Source organism: Triturus cristatus, chromosome 10, assembly GCF_964204655.1.
Source record: "Triturus cristatus chromosome 10, aTriCri1.1, whole genome shotgun sequence".
Classification (NCBI taxonomy): Eukaryota; Metazoa; Chordata; class Amphibia; order Caudata; family Salamandridae; genus Triturus; species Triturus cristatus.
The window spans coordinates 1,040,444,735-1,040,463,642 of record NC_140593.1 but is presented as its reverse complement, the minus strand read 5'-3'; the positions used below and the strand labels follow the sequence as shown (position 1 = coordinate 1,040,463,642).

At 48.9% G+C, this 18,908-nt stretch overlaps 1 protein-coding gene across 1 annotated transcript in view; it reads left to right on the top strand.

The window, feature by feature from the left end:
• The window catches only part of ARPC1A (actin related protein 2/3 complex subunit 1A), a 158,033-nt gene extending 157,108 nt beyond the window's left edge, over positions 1-925 (top strand). The window contains exon 10 of the mRNA XM_085629133.1: positions 552-925. Coding sequence (XP_085485259.1) covers positions 552-590 — 39 coding nt within the window. The 3' untranslated portion in view covers positions 591-925. The remainder of the gene's footprint in view (positions 1-551) is intronic.
• Positions 926-18,908: the final 17,983 nt, after the last annotated feature.

Genomic DNA, 18,908 nt, shown 5'->3' with positions numbered 1-18,908 from the left:
TGTAATTTATTTGCTTAGTCATGTTTTGTATTCCACTATGTTTCGGCACTCTTACAACAAAGACTCTATTCTATGAGTCTGTTTGGGTGCAGGTCTTAATGGATTCCTCTTTTGATCTCCAAATATTAACTGTGTTTCTAATCCTGAAGAATATGATAGGGGTAAAATGCAGCTTCTGCAGTTCATAAGGTGACTGCTCCTATGTCAGTCCTGTTACATCCCAGGTACAGGCATTCAATTCTCTTTATTGAAAAATGCTAATAATGGGAAAGGCGTATTACAGGCAAGTAACTTTTCCATACTTTGCTAGAAAGGTTTAAAGCTGGTCAGACCTGCGTTAATAGTTCTACTGGTTTTAGTGATTTGGAAAACCACCTTGCATCTGAGATTTGTTTATTGCGTAGGAACATGTAGTTTTTAAGTTTGTGATATGTTTTGCTTGAAATAATCATAAGAAAAATTATAGTAAAAACTAATTTTGCATTCTGAAAATATCACAATTACCTATTAGTCAGCATTTTAAATGTATGTATTTCTGTCTTTGTACCTAGACCCTCGAGTCCACCATCCAGGGGCTACAGATCATGTGAAGAGTAAATTGTGGTATCTAGCAAGACAAGACGCTCACAAAAACTGTACTTCTTGCACAGCATCCTATTGGGAGGGGATTCATGAAACCCAGAATGAGCACTGAGAAAATCTTCAAGCTTGTTGGGAAATGTACTTTATAAGCAACATTTGATTTGGTGAAATGCATTGGTTTGAGATGCTCCATTTGTTTTTGTTTTTTTTTGTTTGGTTATATTTCATTGTCTACCAAAGCTGCTCTATAGATAGTCCACATTGGGAAATATGAATCACTAACTTAAGGGGAATTTTATGTAAATTGTCTGCTAGAGAATAAAAGAATTGAAAGTTTTCGTTATATTTGGATTCACTTTTCCTTAAAGTGTGCTTTCTGTTTGGAGTCCTTATGCGTTTTTTATGTGTGTGTTTTCCTATAACCCCGCACTGCCGCCATTCAGGACTAACATTCCCCCACACTCCGCCGTCTTTGTCCCCCAATAACATAGCCAACGTGACATGTAGTTGTAGTGGTCATTGTTGGCCGCAGTTTAATAGGGTTATGTTCATACTGGTTATTCGTAGTCATTAGCATGACCCATGGTCATATCGGTCATTTGAGAACTGCCATATCTTGGCCATAGATCATACATATCATTAGCATATTGTGCATATCCGATTGCGGTACATTCGGTGCACTTTCCCAGTTCGTAAATGGCACCCAAACCAGTTCTTTTGTTAGTTCTTGGTAGTCCTTCTTCTCATGTTACTTCTGGAACCACCATTTGAATGGTCAGCCACGCCCTCTGCGTGTAGGGAGGGGTAGCTACTCCCTGGAGTTAGGCCCCAACTCGCTACCGTTTTGTGCCCTGCCATCCGGCCGGGTCTGGGCTGCGAGCGCCTTCTCAGTTTGCTACTCCCCTCCGTGGCCCGGCCAACTCACCCTGCCGTGCGACATCCCAAAGTGAGTCGCCCTCCTCCTACACACCGCCCTGTCGGTGTGTCTCCTTAGCCAACCATTGTACCATTTTTTTCCGCCAACCTTCGTGTTGCTGTCCAGCACTGCGACACTGCTGTTTTTCGTAGGTGTGGGTGGATGGGTCCGAAAAATCAGTGCACCGCTCCACGAAGTTAGGAGCTACCTGGGGGAGCGGTGGCTTATATGCCCCCCCACGCTTTTCCCGCCGCTCGGGAGCTGCACCCCAATTGGGGGGTTTGTACTTTGCCAGGCCCCCATTGGACGGGGGCCTGGCGCCATTGTGGCGCTCATGAGAAGGGGGCAGTGTACCCTTCGCGCTGCTGAACCAGTTCTCCCCCAGGGCTCTGCGTGGGTTATGGCGGCGGCGGCCTCTGCGATAACCCCCGCACTGCACCCATTCAGGACTAACCTTCCCCCCCACTCCGTCGTCTTTGTCCCCCAATAACATAGCCAACATGACATGTAGTTGTGGTGGTCGTTGTTGGCCGCACTTTATTAGGGCTATGTACATACTGGTTATTCGGTCATCATTAGCATGACCCATGGTCATATCGGTCATTTGCGAACTGCCATATCTTGGCCATAAATCATACATATCATTAGCATATTGTGCATATCATATTGCGGTACGTTCTGTGCACTTTTAAAGTTCGTAAATGGCACCCAAACCAGTTCTTTTGTTAGTTCTTGGTAGTCCTTCTTCTCATGTTACTTCTGGAACCACCATTTGGTTGGTCACCCACGCCCTCTGTGTGTGGGAGAGGTAGCTTCTCCCCGGAGTTAGGCCCCAACTCGCTACCGTTTTGTGCACTACCGTCCGGCCGGGTCTGGGCTGCGAGCGCGGTCTCTGTTTGCTACTCCCCTCCTTGGTCCGGCCAACTCACCCTGCCGTGCGGCATCCCAAAGTGAGTGGCCCTCCTCCTACACACCGCCCTGTCGGTGTGTCTCCTTAGCCAACCATTGTACCATTTTTTCCGCCACCCCGCAGGAAGGCTAACGTCTTCCTGCGGCTCCCCCCCAGTTTGTGTGTTTCTTTTTCTTCCTCTTATCTACAGACTGCCATGGACATTGCACCCCACAGGTTATCCCAGAAGACTCTCAACCCTTCCTCTGATAGATGGACCCTGTCATGGCCATACAGTTCCATGTCTGATGGATTCCAGACCGTTGGTATTGCAGAACTTGTGGATCGCGATGTTCATTTTTCTTCTGGCGTTATCCACTGCTTTGTTTGAGCACCCCTCCAGTGCCTTCTACTGATCACCTCTGACCATATTATGGTCTGCCGCCAAACCATGCGGCTGCCCCCATGAGGTCCATCAGAATGTCCTGTCCCAGCGTCTACCTACCCACTTGGGCCAGGTCGTTGCCTCCGAGATGAATGAACAGTATGTCGGTGCTATACCAAATCTGCCAGCAGGTTTTTGAGTGTTTCCGGAAGCTGGCTCCATCTCATCACTGGCTGCCCCAACCAGCGAATACACGTGCCTTTGGGTTTGCCTGCCATCCTGTGGCCTGTCTGCTGCCATCCTGTCTGCATCCTGGACACAGAGTGGCCCACTACCCACACCAGACGGGGGCGTTTACCTGCTAGAAAAAGGGATCAAAAATGTCTGGCAGTTGTTGCAGCGGTGGTGGTGCCCTTGTCCCCTGCCACACCCCTTTGCGGTTGTCCACCTCCTGTCACCCTACCGTACGGCATCCCAAAGTGAGTGGCCACCCACCCTCGCCGGTGGGATCTAAAGCAGTTGTAGCCTGATGTAGGTTCTGTATGCTCGGGACCACCACCTGCCAACTGCCTGAATCCTTGCTTCCGACATGCCGTACTGCGATGCCGAGGTTGCCGCGCTGATCCTGAAAGAGTGAGATGTAAAGGCCTTCGGGGACAGCCCGGCTTTGGAGAGGGCCTGGCGCATCACTGCGGTAAATTAGATCTTGCTCAAGTTGCCCCCATCTTGGTGTTTGAATCCTGCTCCTATATATTTAAACAAGCAGCATACTGCACAATATTTACTCCTTTGTATGCACTGCAGTTGTATTATAGCCCCCCTTCCTGCCTGATCCGTTTTTGATCTTCTCAGTACTATCTCTACTGAAGCTGCCTAGGGCTTAATGTCTGTGGCTTGGAGGCACCACCCTGCAGGCCCATGCTTCCTAGGTGCCACCAGTTCGCTGGAAAAGACTGCTTGAAACAGGTGGGGCTCAAATCTGTCATTTGTGCACACCGCCAGCGCTTCCATCAACTGGCCCAATTTCTTGAAATCTATGGGACGCCTGCTGTCCGCCCTTACCCCTTCAGCCCGTTTCCAACCCTTCAGTGCTGCCTTGAGGTACAGGGATGCCATGGGATCTTCCCCTGTGTGTATTTTTGTGAAATGAGCTATGGCCGCCAAGTGGGCCTGTGCCCACGACCTTGCTTTTTTGTTGGTAAATGCCTTTGTAGAAAGAGTTCCACTGCTCTTTTGAGTCTTGGCCCTGTTAGTCAGTGTCCGTATGCCCCGCATCACTGTTGCTGCGTATTTCTTGTATCGTCTGGCTGCCTCTGGGGTAAGGGCCTGATTTACCAATTTGGATAGGTCTACCCTCCCCCGCCCCCCCCCCCCCAGGTCCCACAGGTGTACTGGAAAAGGAGTCATCGCTTTGTCTGCCCCAGGTACCAGCTCCTTGAATCGACTCGTCTGTGACCTGGATAGGACGTCCACTCCTGCATTGTCCACCCCCGGTACGTGGCGGGCCTTCAGATCCAAATTCCCCTCCAGCTGCAATTTAACCAACTGCCGCATTAGTCTCAAAGTGTCAGGGCACCTTGCTGCCCCTTAGTTAATGCCCCCCTTATTGTCTGACCACAGTGTCAGCTTCATGTCCTTTAATTCCTGTTTCCATATTGTCAGTGCTACTATAATAGGAAAAAACTCCAGGAATGTTCTGTTACCGGTGATGCCCTGCCTGTGCCACTTATCTGGCCACCGGCCTGTGCACCATTTCTTACCCAGAATTGCCCCAAAGCCCGTGCTCCCGGAGGCGTCGGTAAATAAGGCTATCTGCCTGGCTGTTACCAAACCTTCTCTCCAGATCAGGACACCATTAAATTCTGTTAAGAATTTGTCCCACATCAGTAAGTCCTGCTTGAGCCCTTCCCCCAGGCGGACGTGGTGGTGTTTGTGGGTGAGGCCTGTGGTCAACTGAGGGAGGCGCCTGGCAAATACTCTTCCTGCGGGGATTACCCTAGCTGCAAAGTTGAGCTTGCCGATCAACCTCACATAGGCCCCTTACGCTCTGAAATCCTTCATCTTACACTCAGGTAGCCTGGCCGTCCCTGTGACTGAGGCCAATTCTATGCCCTGAAATGTGATTTTTTTTTTTTTGTATTGGAACCCACTGTTTTTCAGCTGCCAGAGGGATCCCCAAGTCTCTGGCCAACTCGTCAAAGGCCGCCAGTGTGTGACTGCATTCTGGCGACCTGGCGTGGCCGGTAAACAGAAAATCGTTCAGGTTGTGAATTCCCCCCCCCCCCCCCCCCCTTGCTGGGTGTCTGTTGTGCAGGGCCCACTCCAAAAAGGTGGCGAACTGCGCATCCCATAGGCATGGCTTTATCAATAAATAGGTCCCCATCCCACTGGAAACCTAACAGGTGGAAACTTGAGGGATGTACTGGCAAGAGTCGGAACGCAGACTCAATGTCCACCTTGGCCATGAGGGCCCCATGCCCTGATGACTTCACTAGGTCAATTGCATCATCCACCGTCGCATAACCCACTGAGCAAGCCTCTGCACTTATCCTGTCATTTACTGGCGACCCCTCTGGGAAGGAGAGATGGTGGATCAATATGAATTGCCCCGGTTCGTTTTTGGGGACCACCCCAAGGGGAGAGATAACCAGGCCTTTATGCAAATGTGGAGGGAGGGGGCCCTCTATTCTGCCCAAGGATTTTTCTTTCTCAAGTTTCTTGTGTACCACCCCTGGGTGTTCCATTGCAGATTTCAGGTTGTTTGCCCTGTCCAATGGTAGTGGACCTGTGGATGGTTTCAAGAAACCTTCCTCAAAACCTTTCACTAATATTGCCGCATCTGCTTTGTTGGGGTATTTGTTGGCCAGCCTGTGAAGTTGTTGAGTGTTAATTGGGGATCTGGCTAGCTGGCAGTCGTGCAACCCTCGTGCACACCCCCCCCCCCCCCACCCCGTGCCTGCGTTAGTGTTTCCTCTTCTTATCCTTTTTGTCCCTCTTTTGATCTGGTTTGCGTCTGCACCCCGCTGTCGGGTGTCCAACCCCACAATTGGAACATGAATGTTGGAATTTGCAAGATGAACCCCACGTGCATTCCCCCGCGTCATATTTCCAGCAAACTGCTGTGGCCCCACTGGAAGCAGGGGGCTTCCCTGTGCTGTGCTGTGCTGTGCTGTGCTTGGACTTGTAAAAGGACTTGCCCTTCCCTCTTTAGAAGGAACATCGAAAGGACTGGTTGCTTTTACCTGCCTAAGACTTCACCCCCTTGGCTACCAACATTTTCTGTTTAAAACCAGAGACGTCCTCATTCCATTCCATCTCTGGGTGTCTTTGCATTTTTAGCCTGAAACCTTTGTCATATTCCAGCCACGCGTCCCTGGGAAACTGCCTCTGTGCCCAATGAATATTGGCCTCATATAGCCAGAGGTCTGCTGCGCAGCGCGGGAATTTTTCAACTGTTATGCATGCCATTATTCTAAAAGCATCCTGCCAATTATCAAAATTTCTCTCCTTTCTCTCCCTGCGCCTCTCCCTTCTATCTTCATCCTTCTTGTCGCAGGTTGTGAGATCCAACCCGTCTAATTGGATTTCTAGCAGGGAAAAAATGTTGACAAATTCCTTCCACCAAATTCTTTCCTTGACTGCCAGAGGGATGAGGCTCACTAGGCCTGTGGCTCTCGTGGTCAGGGAGGCTGGCCCTGGGGATGGTCTAGTGTATGTCGGTGTCTGACGCTGCTCGCATCGGGTCGTTTGCGGAGTCTGTATAACCCCAAGCTCACAGTGGGGACCCCAGCCCTCCCCGTGAGCCCTGTCCTCCCTGCCCTGCAGCCTTTCCTGGCGTGCGCAGCCTGGATCTAATAAATGCCATGGCAGCCCGAGACCTCCGCACTTTGGGCCCCCCTGTCCTCGACACCCTGTGACCCCATCCCCTTGAGCAATAGAGGTACCATCGATTTCAAACACTTTCACAATTGCAGTAATATGCTCAATACTTGTAGCTCTGCTGTGGGTCCTGCTGTGGTCACCTTCCATCACCGGGGTGGCTCCGGGCGGCCGGTCTCTCTTCTGAGGCGTCTGTCATGGGGCTGACTTCTGGGGCTGTTTGGGCGCAGCCTTCCTACTTCTTTTGGGCGCCAGTGCGCCCGTGTCTCCAGCCGCTTGGCCTCCTGAGCCCTCGCCTCCTTCCTGTCCCAACTGCGTTTGTAGCCAGCCTTCACCCTGCACTGCCGACAATGCCCGGATCTTCCTTAGCAGCTCCTCAAGATCCTCTGGCTGACCCCCTTGACCTGCCATTCCTCCTGGCGGGGTGCTGCCGCCCTTTCGGATGCACCAAAATACTTCCTTTGGCTCTATTAAGCTGTCGGTAAAATTGTGGCTGGTCTCTTTAAAAAGGTCCTCTTTGATGTTGCTGGGTGGGGCTTGTGGTGGCCGCTGAACATACTGCTGTCTTTGGAAGAAGCAGCTGACTGCCGGTAACGCTGCCTGCTCCGGTGAATTTGCGCTTTCCTTGAAGCAAGGCTTGGTGTGTCTCCGTGTAGGGGCCGCTGCCGCCGGGCTGGGGGGGGGGGGGGGGGATGGGGCAGGGGCGAGAGTCCTGTTTGAACGCGGCTCCAGCCGCAGCGTGTTCTCAGGGAAGTGGTCCAATAAATGATTTGTCCAGAAGCTGAGCCGACGCTCGAACTCGGGCCCCCAACACCACCGTCAGCAGCTCTGTCCGTGAGGCCACAAAGGCGACCCTGCGGATTGATGGCGCTGCCGATCACCGCTCCGCTGCGTTGACCACCGGGAAAGATGACAGGCGCGAGGTTGAGCACTACCTCTGATCAAGTCTCCTGCCACACCAAGTCAGCAGCCTCTGTGTGCTGAGCGAGGCCGCTACACCCAGTGCCACAGCTCTTCTCCCAGGACCCGGACACACACCTTAGGGGCAGCGGCGAGGAGAGGTGATGGCGGTATCAAGTAACCGCAGTCGCTCGCAGCTCATCCGTGAGCCTCAGTCAGCGGGGCGGGCGCTCTTTCACAAACCTTGCTCGTCCACGGGCTCTAGTCGAGTTCCAGCAAGTTACCCCGATGCCTCCTTCAGCAGCGCTTCGCCTCCCGGCAGGTTCGTAGAAAAAAGGGTGTCCGAAAAATCAGTGCCCCGCTCCACGAAGTTGGGAGCTACCTGGGGGAGCGGCAGCTTATATCCCCCCCCCTCCACACACGCTTTTCCCGCCGCTCGGGAGCGGCACCCCCATTGAGGGGTTTGTACCTCGCCAGGCCCCCCCCATTGGACAGGGGCCTGGCGCCACTGTGGCGCTCATGAGAGGGGACAGTGTACACTTCGTGAGAACCGGTTCTCCCCCGGGGCTAAGCGTGGGTTATGGTGCCGGCCCATGAGCCGCCCCCCCACCCTTCGGGGGGAGCGACGGCCTCTGCGACACTCTGGATACAGTTTGTCTATCGCTCCAATAGTCTGGCGTTTCCCTTTAGCAGTGATTTGTTAAATATTCTCTATCATTCAAGTTATTTCCATAATTAGTAAGACAACTCATTGATAGGTTTCATTTTGCACCTAAACACAGAACACCCCTGTGGGGTGCCTGTCCTGTAGCTGAACATACCGCAGGGTTGAAAAGTCTTTATTTAACTTGCCCATCAAGCTGTATGGATGACACTCAATAAGTTTTGTCATTCACTAATCTTACATCGCCATAATGGCAGAGTTATAATTGATCATTAAACTGGTTTGTGTCTCTTCATAGTTCCGTATTTTCGTGGGTTAGTGGTAAGGCAGTTGAGAGAAGCTCAGCTCATTTACATTTCATAACAGATGAACAATATACAATGACTGCAAACCATGAATGGGAAACAACCCTAGTTCTACAAATGGCATCTTCCTACAACCAAATTGTCCGTTGGAAGTGTAAATTCCTAACAAGTTATTAGAAATCAACATTCAGATAGCTCTAAGCAGAAATATGTAATTTTGAGGAAGTGTCAAATGAACTCTTGCAGTAAACCTAGGTGGACCATCCTCTGTGCTTTTGGTAAAAGCTGTGGTAATGGTAGGTTTGATACCACATTAGAAAGTGGTGGGAAGGTTTCTAGAAGGATTGTATTTGCTTGATGGTTTGAAGTTTTGGTATAGACACCAGACATGTATGTACTGCTATACAGTTTATATATCGAATTTGTGAAACTCTTGAGCCACTGACTGCTTCGTCTACAAAACGCTCTGAAAATGTATGGGCCTCCTAGACCCACTTAGCATGTTCAAAACATCCCTGAACTGCCCCCCCCCCCATCCCTTGTCAATGTGAATGTCTTATAGCCATGTTGTCTAGCAGCACATCTGCCGTTCTGCATGGCAGAAAGTCACTGGAAGCCCGAAATCACAGAATGTTCAGCCGACCTAGTGTCTCTTCGTCTCCCATGTTGAGTTTGTCCAGCCCCTCCTAACACAAACAAGCATTGGCAATGCCAATAGGTCTCGCCGATGGGAGACCTTTTGGCTTTGTCAAGAGGGTGGTCCGCGGGGATCACCTGAGTGAGGGAGAGTGGAGAATTTGGTTTGAACTCGAATATTAGCCCTGGAAGAGTGTTTTAAAAATTGGGTAATTAACGATAAAGCATACACGCAGTTAATACTCGTGATAAAGTGTCAATTGAGGTGTCATATTTAAGACCCGAAATGTCACATAAGTGCATTGCAAACATGGTAATATCAAAGATAAGTACACTGAGTTCCAATAATCTAGCCCCCTTTTAATTTATATCTAAGCCTTCTTACAGTAAAAACATAGTTTTTACCTTGACAAAAAACATTTAATACCAACTAAAAACAACTGCAAAAAACAAGCGCTGACAAAGCCAGCATGTCTGGCTTGCATTTTGGGTCCTAACTAAAATATTTTTTTAAAAGCATGCTGCATTGATAAAGAAAACCACAACTACTTTGTATGAACAATGCATCTACGAGGCAAATAATTGAATATGTACTTTTGAGTTGTAAAATCATAGCACCACAATGCTGAATTTCTAATTAACATAAACCACTTGCAGTTCAAAACCTCGAAGTAAAACCTATAGTACGTACCTTCTGTGAAAGGGTAGAGGGCAGTGCCCTTCCCCCCCCCCCCCCCCCCCCTCGCAAAACATCATTAGAGCTAATAGGCACCTCTATAGACAATTACTCCTTCAGCGTCAAAGTGGAAAAGGAGCCAAACTCAAATTGATGTAGTTTACGGACCCCTATTTGGAGGGTCTGAGCCTCATTTTTTGTCCAACACAAAGAAACAACATTTCCGATTGATTCAAAATTGAATTAGAAATGTTTTTAAAAAACCACAATTGAAGGCAGTTTCTGCCCTAAACAAAGAGTGAGCAAGCAAGGTGACCTGAAATCAGGGACAGTGAGTCCTGACAGCCTTGTGTTTAATCGGGACAATTACAGGTACTATAGATTCTAACATGAGATGGGGAGTTCGTATTTCTGGTGGGACTGATTGTCAACTTTTTTTTTTTTTTCTGTTTTTCGTTTTTTTCATCCGTGGCAGGAAGAATTTGATTGGCATCCTTTTGCAGCGATCCGCTTACTGAGAAATAGAAAAAAAAATGCCCAGGCAAAGTACTGGCTTGCCCCCTGCCCCCTGTTCTTGGGGAAAAACAGAATGTGAACAGGGTTTTGATAAGGAGTCAACACTGTGGTGTCACCATGGGTTAACTAGTTGTGATGTCAATTCCACCTCCCAGCCTTATGGTGAATCGACACCATGTATGTCTCTAAGTGCACTTTTGGTCTTATCCTACACTGAAATCCAGTTCTGCTTTTAGAGAATGATCGTAATGATTGGCTTTCATCTATTTAATAGCGCAGCGTCCTCTTGTGATGACATATTGTAACACGCAGTGTGTTCTATAACTCTTACTGTAAAATAGTTGCCTGGGGTGATTATGGAACCACGCACCTTGCTTTGGCTACACGTGTGCTTTTTTGTAATTTACCACGCAGTCAACAGTTTTAACCCTAAATGTGGACGTCTGGAGTTGGAAGCTGGGTAACAAATATTTATCACTTTTTTAGCACGCTTTCTACCTTTTGCCTAATTGACATATGTAAACAAACACTGACCATAGGAACGGTGCCTGCAGGTGTGATGAGGACAATCTCAGATGGCAGTATCTTCACAAGTGCGTTTATAATTGGGCGTTGCCATAAAATATACACTTTTTTCTGCGCTTCAAACACCCACACCATCTCAACATTCAAGGCTGTGCCTGAAATGTGATGCTCTACAAAGAGCCGTGTCTCCCATGGCAGACATGATTTCAGGGAGCTCTTGATAGGCCTCCCATGAAGAGGAAGCATGGCTCTGAATACAAAATTGGCAGATCAAAGCTGTGACGAGGAGCCCGCGGAGCACCACAGACTGCAGAGGTGGTTTATGTATGGTTCATCGACTAAGCGCTTTGTGGGCTCTTAATGCACTTCTGCCACAGCTCGGGCTTCAGTTGAGGCTGCCACTGACCAGATGTCTGCACGCGGACAGTTACCCGGACGTATAGAACTTTTTCTAGATAAGACACTGATTGGCCAGCACAGGCCAGGCTCCCAGTCAACTGGATGGGCGCATTTCAAGCTGCTGGGGTAATGCAAACTTCGGCTTTGTTGCCAGCAGACACTCTCAATGGCTCGTTCAGCATGAAAAGCAGCCGACGGTAGCCACAGCCCATCCTGCTGTCAATACTATGGGCTTCCGAGTACGAACCTACTCATTAACGTAATGCAAGCTGCTTCCACAATTACACTACCCTAGCTGCCAAGTTTTCACGTTGTTCACACTCAGAAGGCTGATCAGCGGAGTCATGCCTTGTAAACCGGCGCAGGCATGGCGTGTCAACAAAAGCACAAGAGACAGTGCCTGGAGACCGGACCAGAAGCTGGCGGGGTCAGTGGAACTTGGTGAATATCCTGCACACTTCCAGAACGCGACCTCTGGTCGTGCATTGATGAGAAGAGACTGCGAACATGGAAAGGAAAACCAAAGCTGCCACCCACCATCTCAGGAGCCAATCGCTGTGTGGCAGGGGTCACAGTGAGATGACGCCGTGCCTAGTGCTGACAGCAACAGGCAAGGCACAACCAACAGAATGAGGGCATAATAGCAACGGGGCATGGGAGGGATCTGCTTCTGAAATCCAGCAAACAATGTTCCAAACACAAGCAAAGGTAATCTAAAGGGACACAAAGAGGAGTGGTGGGGGCAGGCAGACAGACGAGGAGGCACTGCAGCTGCTGCCCTGCTCGATCCAGTGGCAAAACGCCGTGGGAGTGAACCTTTCAAAAGAGGTGGGATATGCACACACCTTTAGCCATTTGCAGGCTTTGATTCTACAAAGACGCACGCAAAATCCAATCCAATGCGTGGGATGTATCAGACCTACACAGAGTAGATAAGAGTAGATACAAGAAGCCTCACAAAGCAGTGCATGCGCGTTGCGCTAGGCTCAAACTAAAAAGCACTATTATGTGGCCTGCACTGGCAACATTACAACGCTTTTTTTCAGTGACCTTCCGCCATGCTGACCAGCAGATGTGCTGCTAGACATGGCTAAAAGACATTCACATTGACCAGGCCAATAGTTCGGGCATTGCTGAGATCTATTGGCTTTTCCAATGCTTGTTCGATATTGACGGGCCTTGCTGAACAAATGTGGAAGAGATCATGAGAAACAGTTGTGAAGCTTTGAAGTGAAGTGAAGTGAGGATGTGGTGTAACAACCAGAGCTGTCCGCAGAGGAATTGGGGAACCAGGTTCGAATGTTGTGGTTGCCCGAAGAGTTTGTGATTCTGGGCAAATCACTTACGCTACCCCTTGCATATGACAATGAATGTGTAATTGTGGAATGTAACTGGTGAGCACTTACGCTCCAATACCATCGGCTAGTGTTAGCACTATGGCAAGATGGAGGATGGTCTATACAACAAAGAGAGGGGGGGGGGGGGGACCAGGAGCTTGTTATGGTCCACTGTCTGTGCTCCGTGTATCATCTATCATACTCAAATGGAGACACTGTTCCTAAAAAGGAAAACGAGAAAAGCTCGAAGAATTAGTAGAGAATAAAGTCCTAGGCTAGTATTAGGCCCAAAGATAGATCGAAGGGGGGGGGCACAACTTAGTTTCTCTTGTTGCCCTCACACACCCCGAAGGATGTCATGCTTCATCATTGGGCGTTTTGCTCCTCGTCGGGCCGGCGCTGCAATGCCCTACGGGTCCCCCGAAGGGTCACTTTAGCGGAGATCTTTTAGAGAAAACGCCGTTGGGTGCATGCGGGTGTGTGGTTTGGGTCCTAATAAAAAGACACGTGGTGATGTGGGTGTGTCGGTGACGTGATAAGTTAAAAATGTCTAAGGGTTGCTAATAGAATAAGATTTAATATAAGTAGCACCCTTGACATACTAAAAAACCCGTAGGTTAGGTGTTACCTTACTGGAAGTAATGTACCATCAGGTGACTAATATGTGGTCGACATGTTTCGCGCCCCACTGGTCCAAAATGGATCCTTGGCGCTTCCTCAGGACCAAAATAAAGGTAGTGAATAATGAGTATTGACTGAGGGATACTACCCACAGTCAGTATCCGGGCGTACAGGTCAAGATAGCCCTGCTCTATGTATGAGAGTAAAGTCGCTCCAGGATAAAAGCCTAAAAATGGGGAGAATAATGCTCCATAGATTAGGGGCCCGTAGGGCATTGCAGCGCCGGCCCGACGAGGAGCAAAACGCCCAATGATGAAGCATGACATCCTTCGGGTTGTGTGAGGGCAACAAGAGAAACTAAGTTGTGCCTCCCCTTCGATCTATCTTTGGGCCTAATACTAGCCTAGGACTTTATTCTCTCCTAATTCTTCTCGAGCTTTTCTCGTTTTCCTTTTTCTTTTTAGGAACAGTGTCTCCATTTGAGTATGAAAGATGGAGGATGGGACAAGTGTGCCAATTCCATTGAATTGTGCAAAGAATAAAAGCAGCAGCGACGAGGGAGGTGGTGGGGGCAGGTCAAACAGGGAAGCAGGAAGAGTTTGATGGGCAAGCAACGACTGGAGAGGACGGGAGGAAGCAATAATGAATGGGGGAAGAAACCTTAATTGAAGCTGGCTAAACAAATGCTATTTTTGTTTTAATAACTTTTTAAGAAATCCATTTATGTACAGCGCATTAATTTTAGTGGTATGTGTACAAGAGAGACGGCCTGAAAACACACATACTTCTACGGAGTGCTTGAAAACAAAGAAAAAACAGCTCCGCAAACCAGGAGCAGTGTAAGGAGACATGTACTTGGTCCATGTGCTATGGGAGACCCAAATACAAGAAGAGGGCATGACGTCTGCATGCCATAACAATGGCATTAAAGAAAATAAGAGCGATGCTGAAGTTTACCAATGGTACGAGAGGAGTGGCCAGGAAGCCCAGAGATAAAAACATAACACGTCTCTTCGAGACTGTGCATGCGCTGTCTAGGCGAGCAGCGCATTCGCTGTTTAGCCGAGACCTAAAAAGGGTTAGGTGAGGTGCTTACTTTACTGATACTGCCTGTCCCATTCTGGCCTTTCTTCTGCAATGACTGTCAAGGCAAAGGTGCTACGTAAAAGTTGGACACTTTTCTCCAAGTTGCTGCCTATAAATCAGACCTCCCCAGGACAACGGGGTTTGAGCTCCAAAATTTTGTGGCTGCAAAACAATACAATTGCTTTTTTGAGTTCAATACATAATTATATACATATATATATATATATATATATATATATTCACAGAAAAAAACATAGGTTTCAGGGGTGTTCTAGTTAGCTGCCCATTTCACTCATACAAAACCATAGAAATTCCTCCGTTATAGTTAGTTCTGCTAACCAGTGGCGTCACTAGGGTTGGTGTCACCCGGTGCGGGTAACTCATGGTGTCACCCCCTCACGACTTACCGCATGGACCTCCTCCGCTCCGAGTCCGCTAGCCTACAAGCCCTAGATTAGATTATATCTACTTGCAAACAGTCACCAGTATACAACGGATCAATTCTGTGTGTATACAGAGCATGTGGAGAGTTATTTGAAAGTAAGAGCGATGTCTGGATGTAAGTGCAAACCCTCAAATTCCAACAGGCCAGGTTTTAACACAAGTACTTACTTCCAGGCCCGATTATCCACTTTTCGACCATCCCGCTCCTGTGTACCTTATCTCACAGGCTGAGGAATTCATTTTTCTCCATCTGGAGCTCACGTGGCGCCAAAGGTACATTCAGAAAACACAGCATCAGTCAGCGCTGGGGGTGAGGCAAACGCTGAATGTCAAACTGAAAGCCCTCAAAGACTCGTAGCTTCGCTTTGAAAGCACAGCATTTACCAGTGATTCAGGTGAAGTGACAATTGCACAAACCAATCATGCCGCTCTGCTTGAGTGGGTCTGCTGTGTCAATTACTCTGCTTACGTATTGAAAACAGTGGCGTAACGAAACTTGAGGGGGCCCCCTGCAAAGTACATGGAGGGGGCCCCGCGCTCTGGACCCAGTCAGGAGCTCTCAGGACAGGGTCAGACTGGGAACCCAAAGCAGCCCTGGCATATTTTGTCACACCACAGTCTCTCTATGGTACATAGCGAGCCAGCCTGACTCTTGCAAGTGGGCTTGTGGGGGGAGGTTCTTCCCCAATATTTTTTTTTTATGGCAAAATCTGTGCATTATACAACATATTTTTCATTGTATATTCAAATGTATTAACTTTTAAAACCTAGTAAATGATGACCTTACGGTGCACCGGGATACCCAGTCATACCCACATTCTTACAGAGAACATAGAAAATAGACCAGAGAAGCACCACTAAATCGGTATGACTTTCTTTTACACGTTTTCCATCAAAGGTCACTGCTTTGTCTGTAATGTTTGGCACCTGAGGGGAGAGCGTGGGTGGCAGACAGAAGCCACATGGAAGTCTGGCTCATTTTGGTCTCCAGGATCCCACCAAGAAGAGCTGAGCCAGAGCAATCATCTGCATGGAGGGTCCGATCTAGCTGCTGTGCCGGAGCTGGTCAAGGCCCTTCACCCGACTGAAAGCAGGATATCAGAAGAGAAGAAACAGGCCAGGCTGAGCCTACCTCCATCAAGCCTCCATTGGAAAGCAGCCTGCGCAACTGGGGGCTGCCAGAAACTGAAAACATCTCAATAGAAGCAACGCTTTCCCACCACCTCTCCCTGAGAAGAGAAATACAGAACCCCCGAAGAGGAAGAATGCAAAGATGTTCTGGGTCCCCTTCCTGCTCAGGAGGAAATATGCCTCGGAGGAGCTAGCACTGCCCACGAAGACTGAGGCGATGCAGCTAGAAAACTGCTGGATGGTGCCCTTCACCCATGAAAGGGAGCTGGCTGTATAAGTCTTCTTCTGCCCACCCCCTTCCCTCGTGTGTCTTAGTGCACTTAAGTACACCTCTATGTGCCTGCAGCACTCTTTAAATCAGCAACGGTATGTCGTATCACAGCCCGGTAACATAACACAATATAAAAGCATGACAACGTAACACATAGAAAAAATTGGCCTAAACGGAGCTCTCCCTAGTGAGGGTAACTGGGGCTGCGAGCTGCGTGTTACCAGAACGTGGTGACAATCTTCTTACCAGCTACGATCCTGAATGCACTTTAGAACGTTTTTACATTTTGTTATGTTTTCATCTTTGGGGGGCTTTTAATAGCGTTAAGGGGAATTTTTAAGCCAGGCACACTGACACTCTTACCATCTTTCCACCTTCTTTCACCTTACACAGCCGCTTTTCAGCCGATACTCGGCGGCGGTGGGCGCCATCTTTGGTGAGGCTGGGGGAGCGCTCTAGTCGCGCCGTCCTCACGCCCTCCTGGAATACTTAACAGGGTCTGCCAGCGAACTCGGTGCCTAAACGGAGCTCTCCCTAGTGAGGGTAACTGGGGCTGCGAGCTGCGTGTTACCAGAACGTGGTGACAATCTTCTTACCAGCTACGATCCTGAATGCACTTTAGAACGTTTTTACATTTTGTTATGTTTTCATCTTTGGGGGGCTTTTAATAGCGTTAAGGGGAATTTTTAAGCCAGGCACACTGACACTCTTACCATCTTTCCACCTTCTTTCACCTTGCACAGCCGCTTTTCAGCCGATACTCGGCGGCGGTGGGCGCCATCTTTGGTGAGGCTGGGGGAGCGCTCTAGTCGCGCCGTCCTCACGCCCTCCTGGAATACTTAACAGGGTCTGCCAGCGAACTCGGTGCCTAAACGGAGCTCTCCCTTGTGAGGGTAACTGGGGCTGCGAGCTGCGTGTTACCAGAACGTGGTGACAATCTTCTTACCAGCTACGATCCTGAATGCACTTTAGAACGTTTTTACATTTGTTATGTTTTCATCTTTGGGGGGCTTTTAATAGCGTTAAGGGGGATTTTTAAGCCAGGCACACTGACACTCTTACCATCTTTCCACCTTCTTTCACCTTGCACAGCCGCTTTTCAGCCGATACTCGGCGGCGGTGGGCGCCATCTTTGGTGAGGCTGGGGGAGCGCTCTAGTCGCGCCGTCCTCACGCCCTCCTTTCTTCCTATATAATGTGCAGACCGGCCAGACGGCGCAGCGGGCGCGCCGGATGCGCGCCGAAGCCGCGCCTAAGCCAAGCCCGTCTGCGCCCGTCCGCGCCAGGACTGTGCCAGCTGCAGGATATGCCGGGCAACAACCACTTACTATCAGGTATGACAATAAGGCCCTATTAGCATTGCGCCCTAAGATGGGTGCCCTGTGTAAGGGTTGTCCACCCACTGATTATCTCTGGGGCCCCTTCTCATGTTTACATTGTAAATGGACCCCTCCCTAGATGTCCTTAGAGATGCCAAAAATTCCTGTTCCCTCTATGTACGGAGGTAATAACTTTAAGGGAGGTCTTATCAATGCCCGCTCATTGTGTGGCCACAGCCAAGACATACACGATTTAATATTGTGTCATGGTCTTGACGTCTTTTTCATAACAGAAACATGGCTCAACGACTCATCCAATCCTGATTTGGCTACTGCCCTTCCTCCGGATTTCACCATCTTTAGGCAGGACAGACCAATCGGGCGAGGAGGGAGGGGTTGCAATCATTGTCAAAAGGTCATTTTTGTGTCATACATTCGATCTGGGTCATCTCAAAGGAAGTGAGAGCATCGGCTTCTCGATTAGACTTAATGCCTCTACCTCCTTTTCGGGAGGCCTAATTTATCGTCCTCCAGGCAATGCCACCCCCTTTCTAGACTCCCTAGATGAAGTTCTCGGGTCACTTATGTCACGCTACCCCCACTTTACTCTATTAGGAGATATGAACTTGCATCTGGAATCATGCGTAGACCCTTATGCTACTTGCTTCCAGCATACCCTGAATATTTTTGGACTGGCTCAATTAGTGACTGCACCCACCCATCTAGCCGGCCACACTCTTGATGGTATCTGTTCCAACTTAAGCATCATGACCACGTCCCCCCCCCATTCCGCAAATTTGGACCGACCATAGTTTCATTCCCTTTGACATCAAGAAACAAGTCCTAGCTTCATTAACAACAAAGCGCCCTCAATCTTACTTCCCGGTAAATTGAAGAAAGGTGATTGATCGTATTAAGCTGGACACCCAGCTATTGGCCCAGGCCCCTGAACTGAGGGGAGACGTATCGGCCGATTCTCGCAACTTCCACGTCTGGATGGATCAGATTATTTTAGAAAATTCTGACCCTAAAGGCGATCGCGGGAACTGTCCTAAAAGGAAGTTAAGTGCCCCATGGTACACTCAGGCCTTAACTGAGAGCCATCTACTTTGTAGAATAAGAGAAAGGAAGTGGAGGAAAACATACGACGAGGTCTCAAGAGCCCTTTATGTTCAGCAGAGGAAATTATACCTCTCTAGCATAAAGGCTGCCAAAAAGGTGTATTACACTAAAGCTATCAACGATGCCCATCAGAAACAAAAAACTGTTTTCTCTATAGTTAAATCCTTTACTCACCCCAAAGCCCTTCAGCCTGAAATTCCGCCCTCCGAGATTCTGTGCAACCAAATTGCAGATTTCTTTGAGAAAAAAATTGCAAACATCCAAAAGGATTTCTCGCCCCCTTTGACTTCCTCTACTTTAGGCCTC